This window comes from Pipistrellus kuhlii, unplaced genomic scaffold (assembly GCF_014108245.1).
Source record: "Pipistrellus kuhlii isolate mPipKuh1 unplaced genomic scaffold, mPipKuh1.p scaffold_m20_p_2, whole genome shotgun sequence".
Taxonomy (NCBI): domain Eukaryota; kingdom Metazoa; phylum Chordata; class Mammalia; order Chiroptera; family Vespertilionidae; genus Pipistrellus; species Pipistrellus kuhlii.
The window spans coordinates 16714128-16739340 of NW_023425515.1; the positions used below are offsets into that span (position 1 = coordinate 16714128).

General features: G+C 38.7%; 1 protein-coding gene across 2 annotated transcripts in view; it reads left to right on the forward strand.

Annotated features, from left to right (window-relative positions):
- The window catches only part of KCNAB1 (potassium voltage-gated channel subfamily A regulatory beta subunit 1), a 292960-nt gene that overhangs the window by 235173 nt on the left and 32574 nt on the right, over positions 1 to 25213 (forward strand). For both annotated transcript variants that reach the window (XM_045583626.1, XM_036444322.2), the window contains exons 6-8: positions 3060 to 3104; positions 4896 to 4939; positions 10639 to 10725. In XM_045583626.1, the coding sequence (XP_045439582.1) occupies positions 3060 to 3104; positions 4896 to 4939; positions 10639 to 10725 (176 nt within the window). The remainder of the gene's footprint in view (positions 1 to 3059; positions 3105 to 4895; positions 4940 to 10638; positions 10726 to 25213) is intronic.

Sequence of the window (25213 nt, forward strand, 5' to 3'; positions counted from 1 at the left end):
GGCAAAGCCCAACAAAGACCATTGGACAAGTTTGGGTTTCTCTTCTGTTCTGGTATAATCTCTGCTGATAGCCAAATGGGTAACAATTCAATAGTATCAGTGAGAAAGTGCAAAGAACACTGCACCTGTGCATGTACACAGATTGCATAAAATTTAGGCTAGGAAAAAGGGACATTGTCACAGAGTATAGATCAAGACTGATTTCATTATGCCTTTTCACAAAGCATTTAAACTCCCTCTGGAGGGAAAGCTAGAAGGATGGAGGAGAGCTCCATGTATTCTTAGGGCTCCTTACTCCTTACTCTTAGAGAAATCTTTGGTAAGGATAGAGGGCCTTGTGAAATAGAAAACCAGAAATTTATGAAGTTGTCAATAAATAAAGTTTGGTGACCTATTTTCTCCCTCTTGCTTCTCTTCCCCCCATCTTCAGGGATTGTAAATCTATTAAGAAAGAACCATATTCAACCTTAAACATGGAAACATATTCATCTTGCCTGAGTTACCTGCCCACTCAGCATGCTGGTCAATCCACCACTATCCAAACAGGGACTGTACCCATTTTCTAGAGCTGCTGTGACAAAGTGTCACAACCTGGTTGGCTTGAACCAAAAGAAATGTATGTTCTCACACTTCTGAAGGCCAGAAATCTAAACTCAAGGTTTCGGCAAAGTCACGTTCCTCTGAAGCTCTGGATAAAATCATTCCTTGCTTCTTCCCAGCTTCTGGTGTTCTTAATGGCAAATATTGGTGTCTCTTGATGCACATACAGCTCTTCAACATCTGCCACTATCACCACCTGGTATTCTCCCTTCCTATGTGTCTCTGTGTCTTCTTATGAGCACACTGTTCATACTGGATTCTCCAGTGTGACCTCAACTTAATTTAACTAACTACAAGTTTTCAAATCAGCTACATTATGAGACACTGGGGGTTAAGACTTTAATAATATATATTTTTGAGGGACACAATTCAACCTATGACAGAGACCTTGGGGATGAGTCCACTAGCAGTCCAGTGAGATCTGAAGCAGGGGTAGGCTGACAGAGTCCACCTGAGGAAGGAGGGGAGGAGTCAGTGCCATGGCTCTTTTCCCCTGGACACCCAGAGGACATTTAGCCATCAAGTTCTATAGTTTGTGGAGCCTATTATATATCTCAAGGAAGTAGATTAACATGCATCTTTCACACATTGCTTTTCAGTCTTGCAAATAAAAGCTTAAGCTATCACCAGACCACAGAATATTGATATCCATTCACCATACTCCCAGAAAACTGGTGAAAAGATAAACTGTATCATCGAAGCATTCAAGCAATTTCAACTAGAGTATACTTGGCTTCTGCTCCCGGGGCCACCACTTGCTAACTGTGCTGTCCAGGACATGTTACTTCACTTCTTTGAGTTTCAATTTCTCCACCTCTAAAATGAATGTCATACCTGCCCTAAATGTCATTCTGATAAAGTGACATAAAGGGAACAAATGTCTTCTGAAACCTGTGCTTTAACAGAGTAAATATTCATGTTATCATTCTCCACCCACTCTAAATGCCTCCATGAAGCCAGTGAAAATTGGCCAGTTTGCTGTCTGCTCATGTTGTTTGAACATTAATGTTAGTGTGCACACCCACGTAGGCCAAACATTTTACAGAAAGCCTAATTTTGAAAGAATAAGTGAGTCTGCGGGGGTACTATTTGAATAGAATGTGCAGCTTCCGCGGGTCCACATGCTTTGAATAATCAAGAGGGCTGCATTCATTTTTTTTTTATACTATTCCATCCAGCATTTTGTTGAAGCTCTGACAATGTTTGCTAAAGCAGACCTGGCTCCCCCAGGATATCACTACAACACTAGGTATCATGCAGTTGATGGATCAACCAGGAAAGTGCATCAGCTCTTCTGGAGTATGTGATCTTCAGATGATTCTATCTGTAGACCTTCCATTACAGTGATTCTCATTACTTTTCAGGGAATTAACTTCAGTGGGATGCGGTTGCTGACATTCTCTACGAATTTTTCTTGTCGCAGCCAAGCTGTCAGACTTGCTACCACCATCTCTCATTGGTTGTCATTCATCAGGCTAGGCTCTTATACCTGAGGGTCCTGAGGTGTTGCCGCTACAGCTGATGAAATTATAAATGCCTTGCTTCAACTATTCCCAAAGTTTGGTCTTGACCTTTGAATCAAAAATTATTTTTTTTTCTAGGCAAGTTCAATTGAATTACATACCTGGAGAAATTAAATTACACTGAGATCTACCTCTGAATTTTAAATTATATGACTATAGTTCTCAAGACATATTTCCTTTTCCATGATCATAATGGCATTTCCTCCCTTTGAGTGTGATTTTGAAAAAGTAATACATTTGCTAACAAGATTTCCACATTATATTCCCTTAAGAATAAGGTGCTAAAACTTTGAGTTAAGGATTTTTTAACTGTTTTCCTAAAATAACATTTCCATTAAAGTGACACCCATAGAAATTTCATTCCTACTTATTGACTATTGTAATTTAGTTCATTATTCATATTTCCATGTAGTCAAGTCCTGCCTGTGAATGTGATGATTAGAAAACGTAGTAACTCAGAGCCATTAGGTCCATGGCCCTTGGAAGGTGGACTTACCCCAGGAAAGTTCACACTCAATCAAGGTTATCTTATATGCCAAGTAAGTGTTAGTGGGTGGCTGTTTGTTTGAGATCCTACAGCCATCCATCAGTTAGTCCTTTCACTTACCCTCCTCATTTACTATTTCTGACCCTCCATGCCACCCTTCCCTTTGCTTTGCCACTACCCACTCACCTATTTGCTGTCATAGCCCTCAGCTTCCTCCAGCCCCTCCAGGTAAAGATCACTTCTATTCAACTTCTCCTCTTCTGAGATCTGACTTCAAGTCTTTGTTCTCACATTTTTTTTGTGATGTGAATTAACAAATTTATCACTTTGCCAATTTTTTAAAAATAGGTGGTACAATAAATTATTTGGGTGTTATAATAATATGACAGTATAATTACAAATAATTTATTTAATATTTCTCTGTGTGTGTTTGTCTGTTTAACATACAGGAGGTCCAGCCTGGTCATAACAACTAAACTCTACTGGGGTGGAAAGTAAGTTAAATAACTTTTGTTTTTCTCTACTTGATAGGAAACAAATAGTAGTTTTATATTTTTAGGCCATCCTTTCACATCTAATATGCAAAAATCAATTGGTTTAGAGTGAAAGATGATTATTTCTCACATGAAGGAAATATCAATGAGCCTAGGATTCAATTTGAACAAGATGCTTCCAAAGAAATTTAGTAGCATGAGGTCACTTGTTACTAAGTGATTCACAGAGAGTTTTCAAAAATCAACCTCATACTTAGAACCAAAATAGAGTCCAAATTTTGGGGAAAGGAAATGAGCACATAGCATCACCGAAGAAAAGCTATTCAACTCTGCCAACACTCAGCAACTTCTCCAGAATACGAATATAAAAATATCTTGTCTGGTCCCACTGTACTAGTAAGTCTCTGATCCTTTCCTCAGAGGGCTCTGAAAGTGCTGATCAAAGGGGGCATCTCCCTGGAGAATAACATAGAGCTTCCTGGGTTACTCGCTGCCAGGCCACATGAAAGAGAAGTCCTCTCTCTGGTGTGGGGTTCAGGATGAATGGCTTCTGGTGGGCCTTCTAGTGTTTGAACTGATACTTACATTATCCAGCAGGACTTAGAAGTTCTGGTCTTTAAGACAAACTTGTACGAATACAGCAAGCTATTCCATAAGCCTTTGAATGGAAATCTCAAATATTTCTTAACAAAATGTAAATACAAACACACGTAACTTTATTTACCACCCTATAATTGATAGGAAATAGTTAAAAACAAAATTGGAGGCAGAGACCAGATTTTTAGAAATCTTCTAACCAAAATGTATGTGTATCCGCCCCCCCCACACACACAGACTCATATTTTATTGCTGTTTTCGAGCCTGCATGTGATGAATATGAAAACAAAAATGGAATTTAGATCTTCACTACCATTGTAGTCTATATAAAAATAAGGCAACACGGTGCCTATGAGAAATGCAAATTCACATTGTCTATGCTCTGATTCATGGTGCCATGGCTTGGTGCTTTTGCAATGGTACTCAAAACCTTGTGTATGGTTTGGAAATAATCAGGAAGTAAGACAATCTGCAAGAACCAGTATGTATAGAGAATTACATATAATATTATCTAATATACTTATAAAAGGTACAAAATTGCCAAAGGTGAAAGGTGAACTACTAAGGTTGACAAAGATATTGATGTTGAAGAAATATTTCAGCAATGCTTTAAAAACCAAGCACCACATTCCTTTCCAGTTGGCCAGAGTTTGAGAATGATCTGAAATGGCAAAAGTCCTGGTTGAATGTTGGTCTTCGTAAGATACAATTTAAGGAAAAGTTGTTTGGTCACATTTTATAAAAATAATTGTTCATTTCTTTTGAAAGTCAAAAGGCACCTTCCAATTTGCTTCTTTTCTCGGAAAAGCTAATGCCATCAGCAGCCTGGCAAGCTTATAGTAAGCTCACACATTTCTAGCAAGCCTTTTATTTCATTTGTGTGGGATTGGTAAGGACAAGGTGGGGAGGTTGAGCCCTGTGTCAAGTTATATATGGACAGGGTGTGGGTGGCCGAGTTGTTATTATTGAGGGGTGGTGACAGTCATGCTAGTTTCACTTCCTGGGTTCTCTGAAGAAAAGGGGCTCAGTGTGCTGCCCACCAGCTTCCTCTTCAGCCTGCAGTGGTGCAGAATTTGCCAAGAACAGGGTATAAAATTAGCAATTCCATCCAGAACAACCATCTCCTGTACTTTTGAAACAGCGGTGAAAGAAAGCACACCCCACTCAAAGTCCTTTGCTTCTTTTTCTTGTTAGAGCTGAAACGGAAAGAGGGTTGTCAAGAAAACATATAATCGAAGGTAGGTTCTGCTGCTTCATTTTACTTTTATCTGTGGGCTGCTGGTTCATGGACGGTATCAGCCACATACATTCAAAACACATTGGGAGAATTACAATCAACCAAGTCTCTTCCTGGGGTTGTGTGTTGGGAATGTAGTGATAGAGGGAAACTCAGCAAAAGGCCAAAATTTCTAGGACTGTTATCACGTACAGCTTTGCTCACATTAATAAAACGCTTGCATAAGGCTTTTTAAAAGAGTTTTATTGAGCTATAATAGATATAACATAAAAATGTATCCATTTAAAGTATATAATTCATTGGTTTGGAGTATAATTAGAGTTGATCAGTCAACTCTAATTAATTTTATTCTAAAACGTTTTTATTTTCCCCTAAAAGAAAACTTGTACCCACTTTCTGATTTAAAAAAAAAGAGATTCAGAAGGTGGTTCAAATGGGCAGTCAACAAAGACATATGATATTAAAGATAAAAGAACAGCATGCCACTTTGGGCTTTTTAACTAAATCTCTATTGCTTTAATATTTACCTGTGACCGTTCATGATTTCAGGATTCTCTTTTTAAAAATCAGTTTTCTTCAGCTTAACATTCCATAGATGGGGGCAGTTTTATATCCTATATTACAAAGCATACTAAATGGCAATTTGGAGTCAGTCATGCATTTGCTATATCTTAGGCATCTTAAATTACCTCTATTCACATGTTTTTGATAGAATTGTTTCTTAAAAAAAAACAGAAAACCACCCCTTGATCTTGGTTCTTCCTTATAGAATTTTGTGCATAGTTGATGTGGTAGTCATTTTCCTAGTAATTTTGTTAATTTGCTGTGAAAGATTGAAAATTTGATAATGTAGTATATATGATATTAAATTGTGAATTAGTGGGGCTTTGATGTAAGAGTGTATCAACATTTAAAGACATTGGTACTTGATACTCTACTAAGGAAAATTAGCCTCCAAATTTTAAGCTGTAAAGTCACAAATAACTGTTTAGAAAAAAAATAGCTCAAATGACTTCATAATTTTGGTACATACGTTAAGAATTGTGTACAAACTGAAATGTCTGTGTACTGATCCTCAAAACATAATGAAATCTCAATTACGAAAAAAAAGAAAAATCTATTTTCTTGAAGCTTCATATAACCTAATAGAAATATCTTAAATTCTCCTTTTAAATAAGTCAGGAATCCTCTTAGGAACTAATCTCTCATGAGGCATAAACTAATTCAGCTGAAATTCCAATCAACTTAGAATCAAACTTTTAACACAAAATTTCAAACTTTCGAAATTGAAAAAGAATTGGGATCTATTATTATGTTGTTATTGTTGCTGTTATTTTACAGTTTATAGTTTCAGCCAAAGACAAAAAATAATCATAAGTGCAAAAGAGAGTCAGCAAAAAGGACTGAAATTGGGGAATTGAGTGGATTTCGCAGAAAAAAATGATATTTCTAGACCCAAAGTAAAGTTTGAATGATTTATAAAATGTAGGTTTCATTGGTACTTGTTCTGTGGTAAAGGTGTCCTTATTCATCTATTCAACATTGGAAATTTATACACACATTAAATTTGAGAATTGCTCTTAAAGAATAAGACAGAAGCCTGACTTATGTAGAGTTCAGGTCATTGTGTGCTGGGTAACTTTGGCCAACTGAGTTAGTTTATAAAATGTAAAATGAGCTTGAATAATGTAGTTTTGAAAAAAAAAATTCATAGGAAAGACCTTTACAATGAGTCCAAAGTCATTGCCTCAGATCCAGTTAGGAATAATATTCTCCTTAGAGTCACAAAGAAGGGGTAGAAATCTCATTAACACTTTATTATATCCATTTAGAATCCCAAGGTCCTCTCAGGTTCTGAAAGTCTATTTATTCATTTAGTCATTCCACAAACATTTATTAAACTCAAGTATATGCCAGTGTTAAAATTCAGCAGATCCAATTTCTTGGTATGCAGGGTGAAAGAATAGAGACAGTTTGGTAAGCCAAAGTATAAAAATAAGTAAATTGTTTGTGTGCTTTTATAGGCAAAACCTGTGTCTAAATCTATAGTTGCCTTTCAGATAAACAACAGTTTTCTGATGTGATTCAAAACACAAACCCACTGTCATAGTTTCAGGAACAGAAAAAGAAAATAGTCTGAGAAAGCTCTGCTTAAACATTATTAATGAATGGCAAGTGGTTACTGCTACTATCTAAACTTTTTTTTCTTATAAAAAGATCATTTATTATTTTTTAATTTAAAAATAAATTTCATAGCAAATGGATTCACCCCAGGATTCCTTCCCAGTGTATCATGTTCACAGTAATAGAAATTATCCACCAGAATAACCAGGCTTCATAATGGGAGAGGCTGGCACATATATTATTCTAATACAGGGCAGTCTTTATTTAAACAAACAAAAAAAAAGCAAGTGTGTCCCCTACATCATGATTAAGAGGTCTGCTGAGAAGAACCTGGAAAATTACATAGGGACACTGTGTATATTACTGACGGCAACTTTTTCTCACGCTAGATAGGAAATCAAATGTGCGGTAGATATAGAGGGCATCTTTGACGACAGGGCATATATGAATAGAACCCTTGCAGAATCTCCAAACTACTTACTGATCTCCTTGTTTCTACACAGTTAGACCTGCAAGGCCTAAGCACCTGACCCACGTGCATGCCAGCCTGCTTAATGTCTGGAATGAGCACCTGTCTTTAGGTAGATGCCTGTACAACAGGCTTAAATTGCATTAAGGATCACCTTATAAACGATACAGTTCCTGTTCAACTTCAGAACCTAAAAGAAAAATGAACTTAGATTTCTCTTTCCTACAGTCACTTGAGAGCCTTTTTCTTTGTATATCATAATTTATCATCCTGTGGACTTTCGAGGAATTGCCAGTTAATTTCTAGACATTCCTCAAGGGCAGGGAGCATTCCCCCTGCTTCTCTTGTTTCACTCCAGCAGATAGACACTGCGTTGGTGTCCAGGAACAGGTTAAGGTCAAAGTGCCTTCAGCAAGTGCACTCACTGCCCTGGAGCACTTAGCTCCTTAGGTTGTGATTAGCTGTCAGAATGCCCCTCTGGAGCTGAGGTTAATGCATTTTTGTATGTCTACTTAAACTTAAAACAATGCCTGGCTCCCAGCCAGTGCTCAACAAACATTTGCTAAGTGGACATGGGTCTTGACTGTTTGTTTATTGGAAATAACCTACATGGTGTTTAAGGAGACATTGGTGAACATGTCTTTATGTTGCTATGAGTTAGCTGTTTCTACAAGATTAAAGTATCCCAAGGAGGAAAAGGAAAGACTACCTGACTTGGTTTGCAATCACATGAAAGGTCAAAAAAGAAAGTTCATCTAGCTCTAGCTCTATGTTGTCTTTGACAGATGAAGAATGACCAAGTACAATGACCTTTCTATCAAGTCCACGCCATTATTTTGGGGCATACATTATTGCCTTGAATAATGAGCGTATGCCAATAGAAGCTCTCAACATGCACTGTTAGCTCCTTGGGGATGAATGCAGTGTCCATACATCTTTATACTCCCAGAGCCCAGCACAGTTTCAGAATCAAATTGGGATTCAGAACATGCTTACAGCATGGATAAGTGAATGACTTAAGTCGTGACTGATCATATTGCAATCACAACAGGGCCAAGTCAGTCGTAGCTTCTTCTCCAGCTTATTCTCAGCCCACCCTGACTGCTGAGAAGAGACACAGGAGGAGAGGGCCATCATCAGGAAGGAGGCCCTTGTTCCCAGGGCCAGGCATGGGACAAAATGTCACTAAATGCCTCCAAAACCAGGGGTCTAGTGAAAGTCTCTGGCAGTAGTTGTTGGGACCTCTCATTCTGATATGTGAATACCACCATTCTAATTACCACATTACTAGACTATTGCATTTACAAAGTACTTACAATTGATTTTACTTGCTCTCTGGAGCAGCAATTCTGAAGGTAGCAAGGACCATTATCCCCACTGCAGATCGGAGAATTGAATCACACAAAAAAGGTGAAATAAGCCAAGTGAGATCACACAGCATGCTAGGGTAGATTTCCAACCTTTCAAACCTTCTAACACCCTATTAATTTGTTTGCTTCATTATCAGGTCCTCCCCTTGACACCTTCATACAATTGCTTCCAAAAAGTGGCTTACATCATAAATCTTTTTAAGTTAAATTTAATTGCAAGCTGCCCCTTGCGATAGCTGCTAATGCCCTGAACCTGAAAGTCACTGCAGTTTTTCAAGAGCAGGCATTGGACCCTGTAACACCTGTCTGCCCTAATCTGCTCATCAATGCTTCCTTTAACAAGCTGCCACCACAGACAGTCCTTTCTTAATGAGTGAAAAATACTTCCGGAACTATATTCAAGCACTCCATTTTCCTGTCAGAAAGGTAATTGGGGCTGGCCAATAAACTAGTTTGAAAAATCAAATTTAAATGAGCCAAATTTAAATTTTTAAGAGCCTCATTTAACATGCAATTAATTTTACGCCTGTAATAAAAAGAGAAAACCCTCCGGTCTTCCTGAAGAATTAAATAAGCTGATAAGGAAATGCCATAAAATTTTATGTCATGGAAATGATTCTTGAACACTGTCCTTTCGGTTACATATTATGTACAGTAAGTACATTCTATTTCAGGGAAACATTAATTTTACTGAGATTAAATATTTTTTTCTGAATAGTCATAGGAATGTGACAAAATGGTTAGGGTTGAAACAGACTATGGGTTCTAGATTTTATTGTAAGCTATCACTCTGTCCTTTATATTACCACTTCAATCTTTATAGCTTCTAGTATTTTTGTTTCTCCCCAAAAGAATAGGGAGTAATAGAAATAATAGAGCTCAGCTATATATAGGATTCTTCGAACTTTGTTCCAATCAATGAGATGTTGAGTAACACCCTCACTGACCAACCCTTTTATTCCTATTATAATCCATTGTGGTATTGGTTGTCACTTATTTATGATATATACTATTTTTATGTTTTGCTATGCAATAACATACCTCCATTCTATTATTATAAGTCCATTAAGTAATTAAATACATGGCATTAGTTGAATTTTTCAAGAAAAAATTCTTAGGATGCTTTTTATTCTAAACTTTGCTTCCGGACAGTGCTACACATGAGTCACTGCAAGATGAACACTAAGTCTGTATTTTCTAATGTGGTGGGAATACTAATGCCATAGAGAAAAGAATTTTCTTTTTTAAATATATTTTTATTGATTTCAGAGAGCAGAGGAGGGAGGGAGGGACGGAGGGAGGAGGGAGGGAGGGAGGGAAGCAGGGAGGGAGAGAGAGAAAGAGGGAGAGAGAGAGAGAGAGAGAGAAACATGATGAGAGAGGATCACTGGTCGGCTGCCTCCTGCAAGTTCCCTATTGGGGATCTAGCCTACAACCCAGGGATGTGCCCTGACCTGGAATTAAACTGTGACCTCCTTAGGTTCATAGGTCAATGCTCAACTACTAAGCCACTGAGGCCAGGCTAAGACTTTTCTTTGTGGGGACAAAATCAAACTTTGACATAATTTTACAAGGACTTAGGGGTCAGTTAGCACATCATTGTATTTAGTGCTTCCCTGAAGCTAATCCAATGCTTTTTAATTTTAAAAAAGTAAATTCTTAAAGATAACCAAACTTCAATTCTTTCCAATAGTGCTCATTTTGGACTTTCTCTGTTTGCCCTGCTTCTGTTCCCAGGACTGAAGGGCTCCCTCCAGAGGCTGCAGCTGGAGTATGTGGATGTCGTCTTCGCAAATCGACCAGACAGTAACACCCCCATGGAAGGTGAGTAAAGAAATTTAATAAAAGACTCTGGAGTTACTGATTCTAGCTCGATGACTATTCCACTCATGGTAGGAAATGAAACACACTCAGACTGATTTGACTGAATATGAAAAATAACCACCTTTCCAGTAAAAGTCTTTCAGCCTTAATATTTACCTTCAAAGCCAATGCTCAGCATCCTGCATCTTCATTCCTTTTTAAAGTAGTTGCAGGCATTGGAATTGTGGCTTCTGCTGGGTACAGTGCTCACTTACTTTTTCCAGGTTCTTTTCACTTCTGTGGTTCCATAAATGAAAACAATAAAATTAATTAGAAGGGGAATTTATAATCCAGCCATCTTATTTTACATCTTATTTTGAAGTAAGTCATCTGAGTGGCTTCCTATTTTATAACGACTCTAGGTCTGATTAGTTCCCAGTCTGCAGAGCCACTATTTAAAATGAGCAGAAACTGGTTTGGCTCAGTGGATAGAGCATTGGCCTGCGGACTGAAGGGTCTCAGGTTCGATTCCGGTCAAGGGCATGTAGGGGGTGTGCAAGAGGCAGCTGATCAATGATTCTCTCTTATTGATGTTTCTAGCTCTCTATCCCTCTCTCTTCCTCTCTCTAAAAAATCAATAAAGTATATATTTTTTTAAAAAATGAGAGCCTTCATTGCAATTTGGTTTTTGGTTCTCATTTTATTTCCCTTCTGTTACAACTGTTTGAAGACAATATTTTGACATCTCCTGTGAAAACTTTCAGGACATTCCTAAAAACAGATTTTTTTCAATTTACATTTATTTATGGAACCTACATAATATTATTGAGAAAGAAGATAGTTTGGGAGGGCAAATTAAAAAGAATGATCCAGTTAATTGAGGTTTACAATGATCCAGTTAATTGAGGTTTATAATCATGGAGTATCACCCAAAGTTAATGAGAATGAAAATACTTGGAAAAAAGAGGGGGGGGGGGGGAATGTTCTTGTTATTTGAGGCTTACAATAACATAGATTTATAAATTTTCAAAGAATGAGAATAAAGTAATCAACATAAAATTATACTGAAGGTAATTTGTCCTTGATGATTCAATAGGTAGTTCATGATCTTATAATATCAACAGGTTCTATAAAGATTTATTCTTGCTATTGGGCTATAAAAGTTATAAATAATCAAAGTGCATATGAGTTTTTCTGTGGGTTTTTCTGACAAATATAATGTTCTCCTAGAGTTTTCTGTTTCTTTGATTCTGAGTTAATTAGGAGTTTACTATAAAGCAATATTAATGTTGGAAATTCAGATAAAAAATTATCTATGGAAATGACATAAAAATGCATATTTTTATCAAATCAAAGAATACATGTATGATAAGGCAAATTATAATTGTTTTTAGTCTAAGAAGAGTTTTTTACAGGGATAATATGATATCACACTATTCTCAATAATGAAACATCAAAACAGAGCACTAAAGTGTTTGAGCGAGTGAAAGTGTGCAAGTGCTGTTTAGGCTGTGAAAGCCCTAAATTGCTTCCCATTTAAGTCCAGGGACTATTTTATTTTGGAAAAGTATCCTTTGCAATTACACCATGTATAGAATAGAATAGCAATTTTCAACCAGTGTGCCACAAGAATTTTTAAAACATACACTGACCTCTTTTCCCATTAGATTATCAAATTTTAAAAAATGACACTAGCCATCCATTTGAATGAATCAAAAGTATACCTTTTTTTGTCAAACCTGCTAAAAACATATGTTGTGGTGTGCCACAGAATTTTAGTAATTTGTTTAGGTGTGCTGTGTTTTGTGCTTTTATAGAAAGTTAAGGATTCCAACCTTATTCCATAAAGTTCTGATCTGAAGGGAGGGGGAGGATCCTGGAGAAGAATATGTATATACTCTATGCAATTTAGCTACTTGCTCTATTCTCCCCACCACACACACACACACACACACACACACACACACACACAGCTTTGTCCTTTCTTCACATCTTCAGTCAACAGTGAAGGCAGAAGCGATTCAACCCCTATCATTAATGCGACACATAAGGAGGGAAAATGTGGGCCACATGGCTGGGCCCTGTGGGTCCTCTTCACCACAAATCTGTGGCTTTCACCGAGTTCAGAAGGCATGTTTTCCCTCCTAAGTTACTGTTAGGCAGAGGGAGAACGAAGATGGCCCTGCTCACCCCAGCTGTCAGGTGGAAACACAGCTGTTAGTATTTGAGGGGCTATGGCTTTGTGACACACGTGAACATCCTTCTGTGGGAGTTGTCATCTCCCTGGAAGATCGCTGGAGTTGTGACAAGACTTACCTCCATATTCGGAGGAGATGTTGAATCGGTCTCGGGAGAATTCATTGTTATACTCATCTCTGTAAGTTCCTCATTGTGCTGCAGCTGATCTGCAATGACATGGGTAGAACTCGGAGACGAACATTACTCAGCTCTCTAATCTGGGCAGGTGGGGTTACAGAGTTGAGCAGTTGTCACTTAGCAGCATCTCACTTAAACTCAGGGCTGACGAGCATGCTGATTCCATGGAGTGAGCAGAGCCACCTGTACTATTGCTAATCTGGAATTCCCAGGTGAATAAAGACCCTTCAGTTTCACTTTCTGTACAAAATGAAGTAACAAAGGGAGTAAATGGTTTTGTTAAACCCCTATGGGTATGGGTATTTAATATGTGTAGTGGAAAAAAAAATGGGAGTCTTCAATCAGAGGGTGAGGGCATTCGTTTTAGGTGTGTATACTTGGTTGAGTTGCTCAGACTTTCTGTTGTTCAGTTTTTCATTTGGAAAATGGGAAGAATAAAACTATTACCTTCTCTAGCTATTTCCAAGATTGTTGTAAAGATAATATGAGACAATATAAGTGAAAATGTTTTTATATATTGCAATGCCCTGCACATACATTCTAAGGTTGAAATTGTCATTATATATGTTTATACTTTTAGGAATTAATATTCATAATAAGATGTAATAATTTAAGTTTCATCCAGGCACCAAGACACAATCGAAATAAAATTTCAAAGAGAGGTACCTAATCTCCATGTTGTGTACTTGCAAAGGAGATGGGTGAGGGCTGGATCCATGTCTCTTTCTGTCCCCAACCTTTTATTCTGAAAAATTAAAACCTACAGAAAAGCTGAAAAGGTAAACATATAATACTCTCCACGTAGATTTACCGAATTGTGCTGTATTTGCTTCTATTTCTCCCTTCCTTGTTCTCTCTCTCTCTCATGATATTTCACCCACACTTGCTTCTGTCTCCTGAGAACAAGGCATTCTTTTATGTAACCACAACACAATCCTCACCCCCCAGAGCTTCACCATTGATGCACCACTATTATATAATAAGCAAGCCATATCACATCTCCTAAAATGTGCTTCATATTCTTTTAGGTTTTGGTGGATGTGGAGGCAAGCCTAGGATTTAATTAAGAATCCACAGTGCATTTAGTTGTCTTGGCTTTTTCTTTTCTTAGTCTAAAATAGCTCCTTCACCTTCTTTTCTCTTTAATAACATTATCTTTTTTTTTTTTTAATCCAAGCCAATTGTTTTAGAAAATGTCTCTCAGTCTAGATCTGTGTAGTTGTTTTCCCTACGATTAAATTAATAGTAAGCCTTTTGGGCAAGAATACTTTTTGGGTCCTTCTCAGTGTGTCCCATTACTGGTCATGTTAAGTTGACCACTCAGTTAAGATGATGTCTGCCAGCTTTCTCCAACATGATGGTACCTCTTTGACTTAGTAATTAATAACATGAGGTGTGTTTCTTTGAAACTAGGTGAATTTCCTGTGTCCCCCACAAACTGAATTTAGCATCCACTGAGGCTTCCTGACCAAATCCATTATTATAATGGGGGCCATAACCCTTCTCCATTCATGAGTGAGCATTCTGTAAAGATGAGTTTCCTTTCTCTTCCTCCCCCTCTCTCAGTTCTGGGACTCTGAAGCCCCTCACTTGCTTGAAGAATATAAAGGTTGAGACAGAGGAGAGAGGGTCTAGTTGAGAAGGACATACCTGAATAAAACTGTGCTCTGAGCACCATCAACACCAGCAGGGTGAGAGGGCTTCCCCTTCACTTCAACTCTGGTTGGGAGTGGGGAGTTTCAAACATGATCCCCATGGTTGGGGAATATAGTAGCTTGTAAGCTGACTCATGTTTGGCAAATCCAGAGGTGGAAAAGTGGACTGAGTCTCTTTAGTGGTATAGCCAGGAGAATGCTGGGGTGGCAGGGAGGGCCTCTGTGTTTGTTTCCGGTGTGGTATCATCTTAGGTCCTGTCCTCTAGGTTATGTTTGAGAAAAGGATGAACAAACATCCAGAGCCAGTAGGAGAAGGGCCGGGAGGAGAAGCAGAAAGTAGAGGAATGAAAACACCAGCCATGCCCCATGTCACTACCCTTTATTGCAGGCTTCTAGCCTGAGCAGGTTCCAGCTAGGAAAGGGAGAGGAATTTGAGTTTGAAATTTTGATTGACATCTATGGAGGCTGTGTTTATATTTTAAAATTATGTCAGGACTGTCTATGGCCCAGAGGGGGCAGAAAATCCATGGGGCCAGTCTGAGTTTTCATTAGTTTCAGAAAACAAATTGGTTTACTTCATAAGAAAATATCATTATGTCCAAAATAATTGGAAGTTTAGGAAAACCTTGTATGCTTAAGATTCAAGTCTCCACAAACTATAAAATAAGGCATTTGGCCAGCTGTGTAAAATGTATACATTACACATAGACATCCCTCATATCCCACCACTGCTCCTCCCACAAACCCACCATAGAAATCTGAATATTTTTGAAAGTGTTACTTCTCCTTGGGGAGTAATTGTTTGTCAGTGTTCAAATACTGGAAAAGATTAGGAACCACAAAACCTTACTCCCTGCAGTTTGGAATTTTCCATCCTTTCTAAATATGTTCCCATTTTTAGCTTTTGCTAATTTGTTTTTAATTCTGAGAGGTAAGCTTGTGTTGTGACTTGCTTCAGTGAAGAGAATCATGCAAAATTAATGAGAATTAGAGAACATACGTTTAGATGACTTTTTGAAACCCTACTACAGTCAACCCCAAATTTACTTATGTAAGAAAAATTTTTTTTTCTTTAAGAACAAGTGGATGGAAGGGTCCAGGGAAACAATAGAAAAGGAATGGAGAAAGGAAGAAAGGAAGGAAGGAAGGAAGGAAGGAAGGAAGGAAGGAAGGAAGGAAGGAAGGAAGGGAAGAAGGAAGGGAAAAGAACCAAGGACTGAGCACCCTGGGGCTCCCCCACATTAGGAGGATGGGAGGAGGGAGAGAAGAGTATGGCGCCCAAGGAACAGGTAAAGGAAACAATCCGGGAGGAAGAAGTGATCACCCTTATCAAAGGCTATGAAGGGTCAAGCAAGTTGAGGACTATGAATCATTGGTGTTGGTGCCAGGATCATCAATAACCTCGACAAGAGCACTTTTGATGAAATAGGGAGTGAGGGAGTAAAAGCCACTAATCTCTGACTCTCAGTTTTCTCATTTGGAAAACAGCAAGGAAACCTGTTGATTTAGGATGATAACATAAAATATTTCTGCCCCTTTCTTTCAAAATAAAAAATCACCTAGTAAAAAGCATCCAGGGCAAAGAACTAATATAAAAACTTCCTTTCTAATGAAAGTAGCTGACAACTCAAAACTTGGACCAAAATATATGAAAATAGAAAAGGAATGGAGAAATTGTAAATGGCTTAGCAGAACTAAAAATATTTATTGAAAGTGCACACAAGGCATCTCTCAGGGGTGAGTGTCGGGGCGTGGAGTCGGCTCCTCTGGACAAGTCCACTTCCAGCATTCTACCTGGAAGCTTTCCCAGCACACATGTTTGGGGTCAGACCCATGGAGTTTTTACTGGTTGGGAACATTTATCTAGGGTGTTCCTCAACCAGCTGCCGGTCTTGAAATTTCTAAAGCTACTATGGTCACAGAGAGTCTTAGCTGTAAGAGTCACTCGAGAGAGATCCCCTTTATCTAAAAGCTACATGTCCAAGTCAACTGCAAGTTTTATCTAAAAGCTACATGTCTAAGTCTTACATCTGCACTGTCTTCTGGTCCTAATGTGGTGCCCCGTTTCCAGAACTCTCTTTAAAGCATTTAAAAACAACAACAACAACAACAACACACTATTTTTTATAGATGAATACTCAGGATAACCAAGTAGATATAATCTTGAAAGTTCCATGATTACCCACTTCAAGATCAAAGTATTATATGCTTTTCAGTTGTTAGTGCCACAAACATGTATGCTTTCTGTGGGCGAACCACAAGTGTGTGCTTACGAGTGTGCTTCTGCTGGAAGCAGATCAAGGTCTCCTTTGCTCAGCTTATGGAATGTTTGTGCAGGCTCGCTCCAACTTTTCTGTATGAATCAGTTGGTTAGGTTTTCTGTTGGAATGGAGGGTCTCCAATGCCTGCTTCCTGTCAAAATCTTCCTACCAAGGCAGTGTTCTGCCAGTTAGCCCAGTTCCCAGTGTGTGCCTTAGATTTTTTTCTTTTTTTTAAGTAAAGATAATCTATCCTGAATTCATGTGGATGTTCTGGTTTTAAAGGGTGAGCTATATATAGGCTGTGTGTTTTTGTACTAATGTGGCGCTTATTAAATACTTTTGTAAGAGAAATTTGAGGTGTTTTGCAAAGGAAAAAAAGTGTCCACAAGTGAGAAGCAGGTTAATTTGCACCACACAACCTGAAATGGTTAAGGCATTAGAGGCACCAATGTTACAGAACACGGGGCTGAGGTGGGAATTAGAAACAGGGTAGTTATTTAAAAGACTGTATAGAGCTATTAAAGCTCATGTCCCCACATCTGTAGGCAGAGTCCTGCCTTTCTCCTCCAATGAAGGAGGCAAGGGATACATCAACGGGAGAAATTCATTGAGAAGCTCTAGTCTAAGGGATACCAGACACAGAGGAAGATGAGACCAGGCTTTTAAAAAAATTGTGAGACCCCAGACCTTCCCTCTCACTTACCTTCAGGTCACTAACATGCCCTTTCCCCAGGCAAAGTTAAGAGAACATTTCTCTGGAGAAAATTAACTATCTCAGAAAAAAAATAATCTAACAGATACTGACGTTGTTGTGAAAGAAAACCGCAGTGGGACAAAGTGGCAAGTCTCCTAATTGTTCTAGCTGAGAAATGCCATCTAAGTACAATTTTCGTGCTTTACTCTTAAACAGGAATGGAAACCCAAGGATCACGTGACATTCAAAGGAAACTTCCAATATGGAAAAAAAAAATGTTCATAGCTCAGTAGAAAAAAAAAAAACACAGAACAATGCAGAGAGATACAGAAAACTTCATAGAAGCTATAATTAATATACTTGGTGGGATAAGAAAATATATTGCATCAGTGGAATAAGTACAGGATAAAAGAGAAAACAATAGCAACATAGAACTAGAAAAAATAATAGAGATTATAAACTATATAGTTAACTTAAAAAAAAACAATAAAAATGTTGAACTTTAAAGTTGAGGGAAATTTTTAAAAGTAGGAAATGGATAATTGGAGTGAAAAGATAAGGAAATGATGGTTCTTTCCAAGAAGTCCAAAATCAATTCAACTAAAAGATTTCTAGAGAGCACAGGTAAAATGGAAGAGAGGTAGTTAGTGAAAAAACATTATAAAAAAGTCTAATTTGAAGAGTATGAGTTTCCTGACTGAAAGTGCCCACCCAGTATATCCGGGACAATGAATGAAGACCCACACCAAGAAACTTTAACATGAAATTTCATAGCTGAAAAAAATAAAGAAAAGCATCATAAAATATTCCAGAGACTTCATAGAGTATGCACATGAAGGTTAAAGAATAAAGATTGCCCAGTGGTTTTCAGCAACAAAACTGAAAGCCAGAAGACTGTGGAACAAATCGTCAGAATCCTAAGGAAAAAACAAACAAACAAACCAACAAAAACTCCTCACTCTTGGTTGGTGGGCAAGCTACCAAACAAGAGTGAGGAAACAATATTTTGACTTTTCTATCTCCCAAACACAATTGCTCGGAAGCTACCAGAAAATCTGCTTCACCAAAATGAGAGGATAACTCCACAAAGGGGAAGCCATGGGATCCAACCCATTAAAGGGAAGGAGACAATCTCCAGGGTGACGGGGATGTAGGGTGTGGCAGGCGGATGGTGGACTCTACCTGGGATGTTACATGGGGAAGAAAATAAAAAGAAACTGAGTTCTCCACAAGTGTGACCATGTGGAAAACTATACTGAGAGATATTTGTTTGAACAAAAAAATTTTTAGCTATAGCTCTAAATAGAACTAAGTTAATGAAAGGATTGTCAACCAAAAGAAAAATGAAAAGTAATAGAAGAAAGGAAATCGTAAATCATCATAAACGGCTCTGCTCGGTAGTAGACACTAACTACACCATCATTATAATGAAAACACAGGATGTTGATTCAATCCTAAAATGAGATGAAAATATATTGAGAAAATAGTGAAGGTAGAAGAATGTATGCATGGAAGCTAAAACCCTCACTTCCACAGGCCAATAGATAATGTCTGAAAAAATCTGGACCATGATAGTAATGCATAAATGATGAAAAATGTAGAGAAGGATACCAGAATATGTTGTGTGTGTTGCAAACGGTATCCTCTGGCATGCAGGTGAAACATGGAAGGACTATCATTGCTCTTTGTTGCAGGCCTTTTTATTTTGATCTAAACTATGCATATGGGTTACTTTGACAAAACTAAAGATTGAAACAATAACCCCACACATACACACGCAAATGAGATAAAATGCCAGTAGTACTGAGCTGTCAATAGTAATGAGGACCTCAAGGCTATTGAAGTCCAGGCACAGTCCTTAGGGTTTAGAAATACACAGTCAATGCTGGTTTTCCTCCCTGAGACTCCACCTTCAGAAGCCAAACCACTTCTCACACATCCCCCCAGGAGCGTGCCTGCGCCAGATATCCACTGTCATTTCCCAAAGAGGCTGTGCTGAGCCGGGCCCTTCCCTCAGTGGCCGCCAAAGCAGGCTGTGAGAGAGAATCCATGGCAGGGTGAGAGAAAACATAATGTCCATTTATTTTATAGTTTACTGTTTTTAAAGAGTAATAACAGAGGAGCAGCATGTGGTCACACACACTCACTGGGCAGCCACCTGTATGAAGCATGTGATCTCAGGGAACAGAAAACGGTTCCTGCTGGTGCCTAGGGGAGCTCCACAGTGAGCGTCTGGCTCCTCTCACTGCCTGTCCTGCTCCCTCGGGGCCTCTCGGGCCACGCGGCTGGGCACAAGTCTGCCTATTTCTAACTTGCTGAGTGTTCTCTATGGCCAAGAGCAGCTAGAGCTAGACTGCTTGCAAAGTCAAAGTTGTCTAATAACATTTTCTTTTGTGGCACTGAAGTGGATCCTGTGGTAGACATAATTAAGACACACTATCTTTGCTCAGCTGGTGTGGCTCAGGGTTGAGCATCGACTTATGAACCAGGAGGTCATGGTTCGATTCTGGTTAAGGCACATGCCTGGCAGCCAATCAGTGATTTTCTCTCATTATTGATGTTTCTATCTCTCTCCCTTTCCCTTCCTCGCTGAAATCAATTTAAAAAAATTTTTTTTAAAGAAACACTATCTTATATTAAAAAGAAAAAAAAACTTGCTAAATCCTCCCTTTGCAGAAGATTCTAATGGGAAAAAAATAGGGGAAAACAGACATTTTTGGGTGAGGGATGGAGGAGAACCTCAGAAATGGGAAAGAAAGCCCCAAAGAAAGTGATCAAAGGTTCCAGATACAAACACACACAGCATGGAGCGGAAACTAGATACAAGGAAAAGAATGCTGAGCATCCCAAGGTAGACCGGGACAGGCCAGCGCCTCCACAATGGCTCTTTCGATGAATGTTGCTTGGCCACTCCTGGGCCTGCCTCACATATTAACATACAGAGTGACAGGTGCCTCGCTGTAGTTCCTCTTTACCAGTTCAGCAGTGATTTACCAGTATTTACCAGTTTACCACCAAGCCACGTTTTGAAAATCCCTTTTGGTTAGTTACCACGTTCCTCCCAAACATAGGCAGGCTCTGCAGAGCCAGATGGATCTGGGGCTGCTGGGAAGCCACATTGTAGAAGGGTAGGGTTTTTGATATCATTAAAATGAGGATAGTGTCTCCTTCCAGATGTCTCGTCTCCTACGACAGGACCAGGAACTAAGGCCAGCTCTACACTTTGCAAGAATACCAATTGCTTCCTGTTACAGCATGAAGATAAATTTGCCAGTAGAAAAATCTCATTAGGATAAATATTTTTCCCTCCTATCAATCCTCTGCCAAGCTGCCTTCTTTAATCTTTCATCCACAAGATAGAATTCCTTTTAAAATAAAGTTAAAAGCCTGTCCCAAGAAGCTGATACACAGACAGCTGTACAAATGTTAAAAGCTGCAGACAGGATAATAGAGTAAGAAGTTACAAATCAAGATTCTACATCCGCCTGTCTAACCAATGATGGTGACCTTCACACAATGAAAAGATCAGAAATGGGATGCTTGAGTCAGATATCTGCAATGCCATGACAGATGTTCCCAAGTATAAAAATAATTGTTCCATTAATAATGGATGTAGAAATATTAGGTGCCATATAGAATGTGTGGGATTTGGTTAAATTAAATTTTTAATATCTCAATGAACATTTGGAAAACCATTCCTTAATGAGTGTTTTGCATAATACATTTCCTTTTGACATGCCCAGAGGTTTACTTCCTCACTTGATAGAGATATTTTAAACCTCTACACGTGAGCATGAAATGCATAAATACAGCTGAAGAGAAATGGGAAAAGATACGTTTCATTTTGTTTGGGCATGGGCATTTGTGGGTGAGGCTGGTTTTAGAGGAAAAGTGAAAACCTGGTTTCATCAAGTTTTTAATTTCTCTGAGCCTCAGTCTCTTCAAATGTAAAATGAAAATATAATAATAGCATCTCATTGTTCGGCAGTAATGCTTAAGTGCAATTGTGTTGATAAAATTCCCAGCACGTAGTAGACACTCGTAGAGTTAGCTCTCTCACTGTCCCTGTGTTGTGGATGTGCCCAACCAGACCCCATGTGAGCACAGAGGAAATTGTTGGTTGTCAGCCCAGAAGATTTTCATGTAAGTGACTATGCTTCTCCCAAACTGCCAATTGGCCCAAAGGAAGGCCACTCCCCCTCCCCTTGCTGGACCTCAATTCCAAGGTGAGTTCTGGGCTGTGTTAAGCCAATCAGCTCAGATCACTGGTTCATGTAACCAAAACAGTCCAATCAGAGTGAATGTCAAGAGTCTTGGATTACTGAGGCACACAGCCCTGGACAGAGATGGACAAGGAAGCAGGTGGCCACAGATGCTACTGTCAGCCACCCTCAAGCCACAAGGAATCCAGCTCTGGATAAGCAGAGCACAGAGCCAGGAAAAAGTGACTTGGAATCACCAACTCTGAAGCACATATAATGATCTCTACTAATAAATCTCTTTGATAATTTAAGCATTTTCCACTAAACAAATCCAAAACACCATTGATATATCAAAAAGTTTGAGACATTCTCATTTCTAAATAAGAAAAACGGCAGACCGAATCACAAGAGGATCACAAAATAAAAAGCTAATAATTCTCAAATATGTCATCTTTTGACTTTTTTTATATATTATGACTAAATGAGGGATCTTTATAACTAATATCATATCTTCCTATGTGTTACTGATAGGTTTTTATTGCCCTATACAAGAATACCTTCCACCATAATTGTTTCATCGATAAATTTGTTCTATTAAATGAACCTACATGGCATATGAATTTTCTCATTTATTTCTGTATACGTTCTGTAGATTACTCATCCTGAAACATTCACTAAGAAACATTAGGTTATTGAAAATCAGGTGTTCATGGGAATATTATCTATGGCAAAGATGAACAGTTGTTATCACCTGCTTTGAGAATTTTCTAGGTCACTGCTGTAGACTGAATGTTTGTGTTCCCCTCCCCCCTCCACCCCCCAAAAATTCCCATGTTGAAACCTAATCCCCAACATGATGCTATTAGGTGTGAGGTCTTTGGTAAATGCTGAGGGCGTGAGGGTAGGGCCCTCAGGAATGACATTAATGTGCTTATAAAAGAGACCCCAGAGAGCTGCCTCGCCCCTTCCACCATGTGAGGACACAAGGAGAAACCGTCTACAAAACTAGGAAGAGTGCTCTCACCAGATCCTGAATCTGTCAGCACCTTGATCTTAAACTTCCCAGTCTCCAAACTGGGAGAAATCAATGTTTGCTGTTTAAGTCACGTAGGGTATTTTTGTTAATAGCAGCCCAAACAAATGAAAACAGCCATATTCTACAAGGAAATTGGTGGCTTAATTGACAAGAGCAAACCTTTAAAAACTTGAGAAGGATAAAGAACCCTTTTCCAAATATTATTTTTTTCATTTATGTCAGAGAGATAAACCATATCCGGAGAAGACCCATGTTTGAACTTTAAAAAAATTGACCAATGGCATTGTCAAAGGAAACCCCAGGACACTAATATAGACGCCTACAATCCACCAATGATACAACTTTAAGCTTCACAGATGAAGAAGTAAGTCAGGTATCTGGGAAATGTGTACAACCCTGGAATTTTAGTTCACTTATATCTGTTTATTTATATTTGTTCATTTATTACCTTGCAAAATTTAAGGCAATGGGGTTTACTTACTCTCATTGTGAATGTCTCTAAATAAGTTAGAACTCACTCTCACTCCATAAATCTTAAAGGATTTGGTATATGGAATAATAGCACTGTACTTTATATTCACTGTGAATGCTACCTCCTTTTAACCGGGACAGAAATGGTCTGATTAAATAATTTAATTACTACCATTTAGTATTAACCAAACGTAGCAATTGCAAATTGATATTTTGGAATCGCCAGGTTTTAATAAGAAATAGTGGGGACCATGTTTAGATTATGTTGGAGAACGAGGTGCCATTTCATGATAAAATATTTGAAATAATTATTTCTTGGAGTGTCAGCAGGCACTAGTTGGTCTAGGTGAGCTGCTGGAAAGACTGGGTGTAGAGATAAGAATATTATAAAGAAATAATAAAGATAGAGTGGAATTGAAAGATAAGAAAATTGTGTCATTGCCTCAGGCGAGTCGCTTGGCCATTCTTATCTAAATGTGTAGGACAGTTGCTCTCTTGCTAGGATTAAAGGTACCTATCTGGTGAGGAAGAAATAGCATAGCCCCCTTACCCCGCCCCCTCACTAGGGAGAGTTGAGCAAGAATTGAGCAGAGTCACAGCGAGTTCAGGCTCTTATTGTGGGGAACTGTTCTTATTTGCATGTTCTGCAAATGGGATTTTCTGGAGTTTTATTCAGTTTGACATAAGGTAAAAAATGGAGGGGAAGGGAAACATGGCAGGGAGAGGTAGAGATATGCCACAAACTCAAACAAGTTCAATTAAATTGTCCCTCAACCTTCCGAAGCCGGTTTGGCTAGATGGTAAAGCGTCGGTCTGCAGACTGAAAGGTCCCAGGTTCGATTCTGGTCAAGGGCGTGTACATTGGTTGCTGGCACATCCCCAGTGGGGGGTGTGCAGGAGGCAGCTGGTCGATGTTTCTCTCTCTTCGACATTTCTAGCTATCTATCTCTCTCCCTTCCTCTCTGCAAAAAAATCAATAAAATATATTTTTAAATTGTCCCTCAACCTTAACTTTCACCCCCTTATTCTTTCAAGACGAGGGTTGGACTAAAGATGGCCAAACCTTTTGCACCAGTCCTACATGGATGATCTAACCTCACTTTGAAACTTATGGGTACTTACCAACTGCTGATGTTGTTCAGGGCCTTTGAACTTAGGGTAAAAGTGAGACTAAAAGGGTCCCACTTTGCTGAAACCGGTTTGGCTTAGTGGATAGAGCATCGGCCTGCGGACTGAAAGGACCTTGGTTCAATTCCGGTCAAGGGCATGTACCTTGGTTGCGAGCATGTACCTTAGTGTGCAGGAGGCAGCTGGTCGATGTATCTCTCTCATCGACATTTCTAATTCTCTATACCTCTCACTTTCTCTGTGTGTAAAATCAATAAAATATATATTAAAGATAAATAAATAAATAAATAAATAAAATAAAAGGGTCTCACTTTAATAACATATCCCACATTCCTGAATAAAGTTTGGAAATTGCATCTGAGCAATATCAAAGGCTCAGCTCAAACTGTTTAGGGTCAGGGAAAACCAGTGTGTGGCAGAGCAGAGACAGAGGGCCCTGTGCCCTTTAGGGAGGGTTCTCTCAGGGGAGCAGCAGGGTGAGGACAGTGTGTTCTCCTTGGAGATTTAAAGCTCCACAGGTAACCCTTCCTTGTCTCTTGAATCTGGGCTGTTCTGATCCAGAATCATCTGATCTTATAAAGGAATATCTTCTGAAGATCACTCTTTCTCTAAGTTTCAACAAGTCAGACGCAGACACAAGCCCTTTTAAAACGCTCTTTTTCAAAGGGTCATCAGATTTGAAGTCT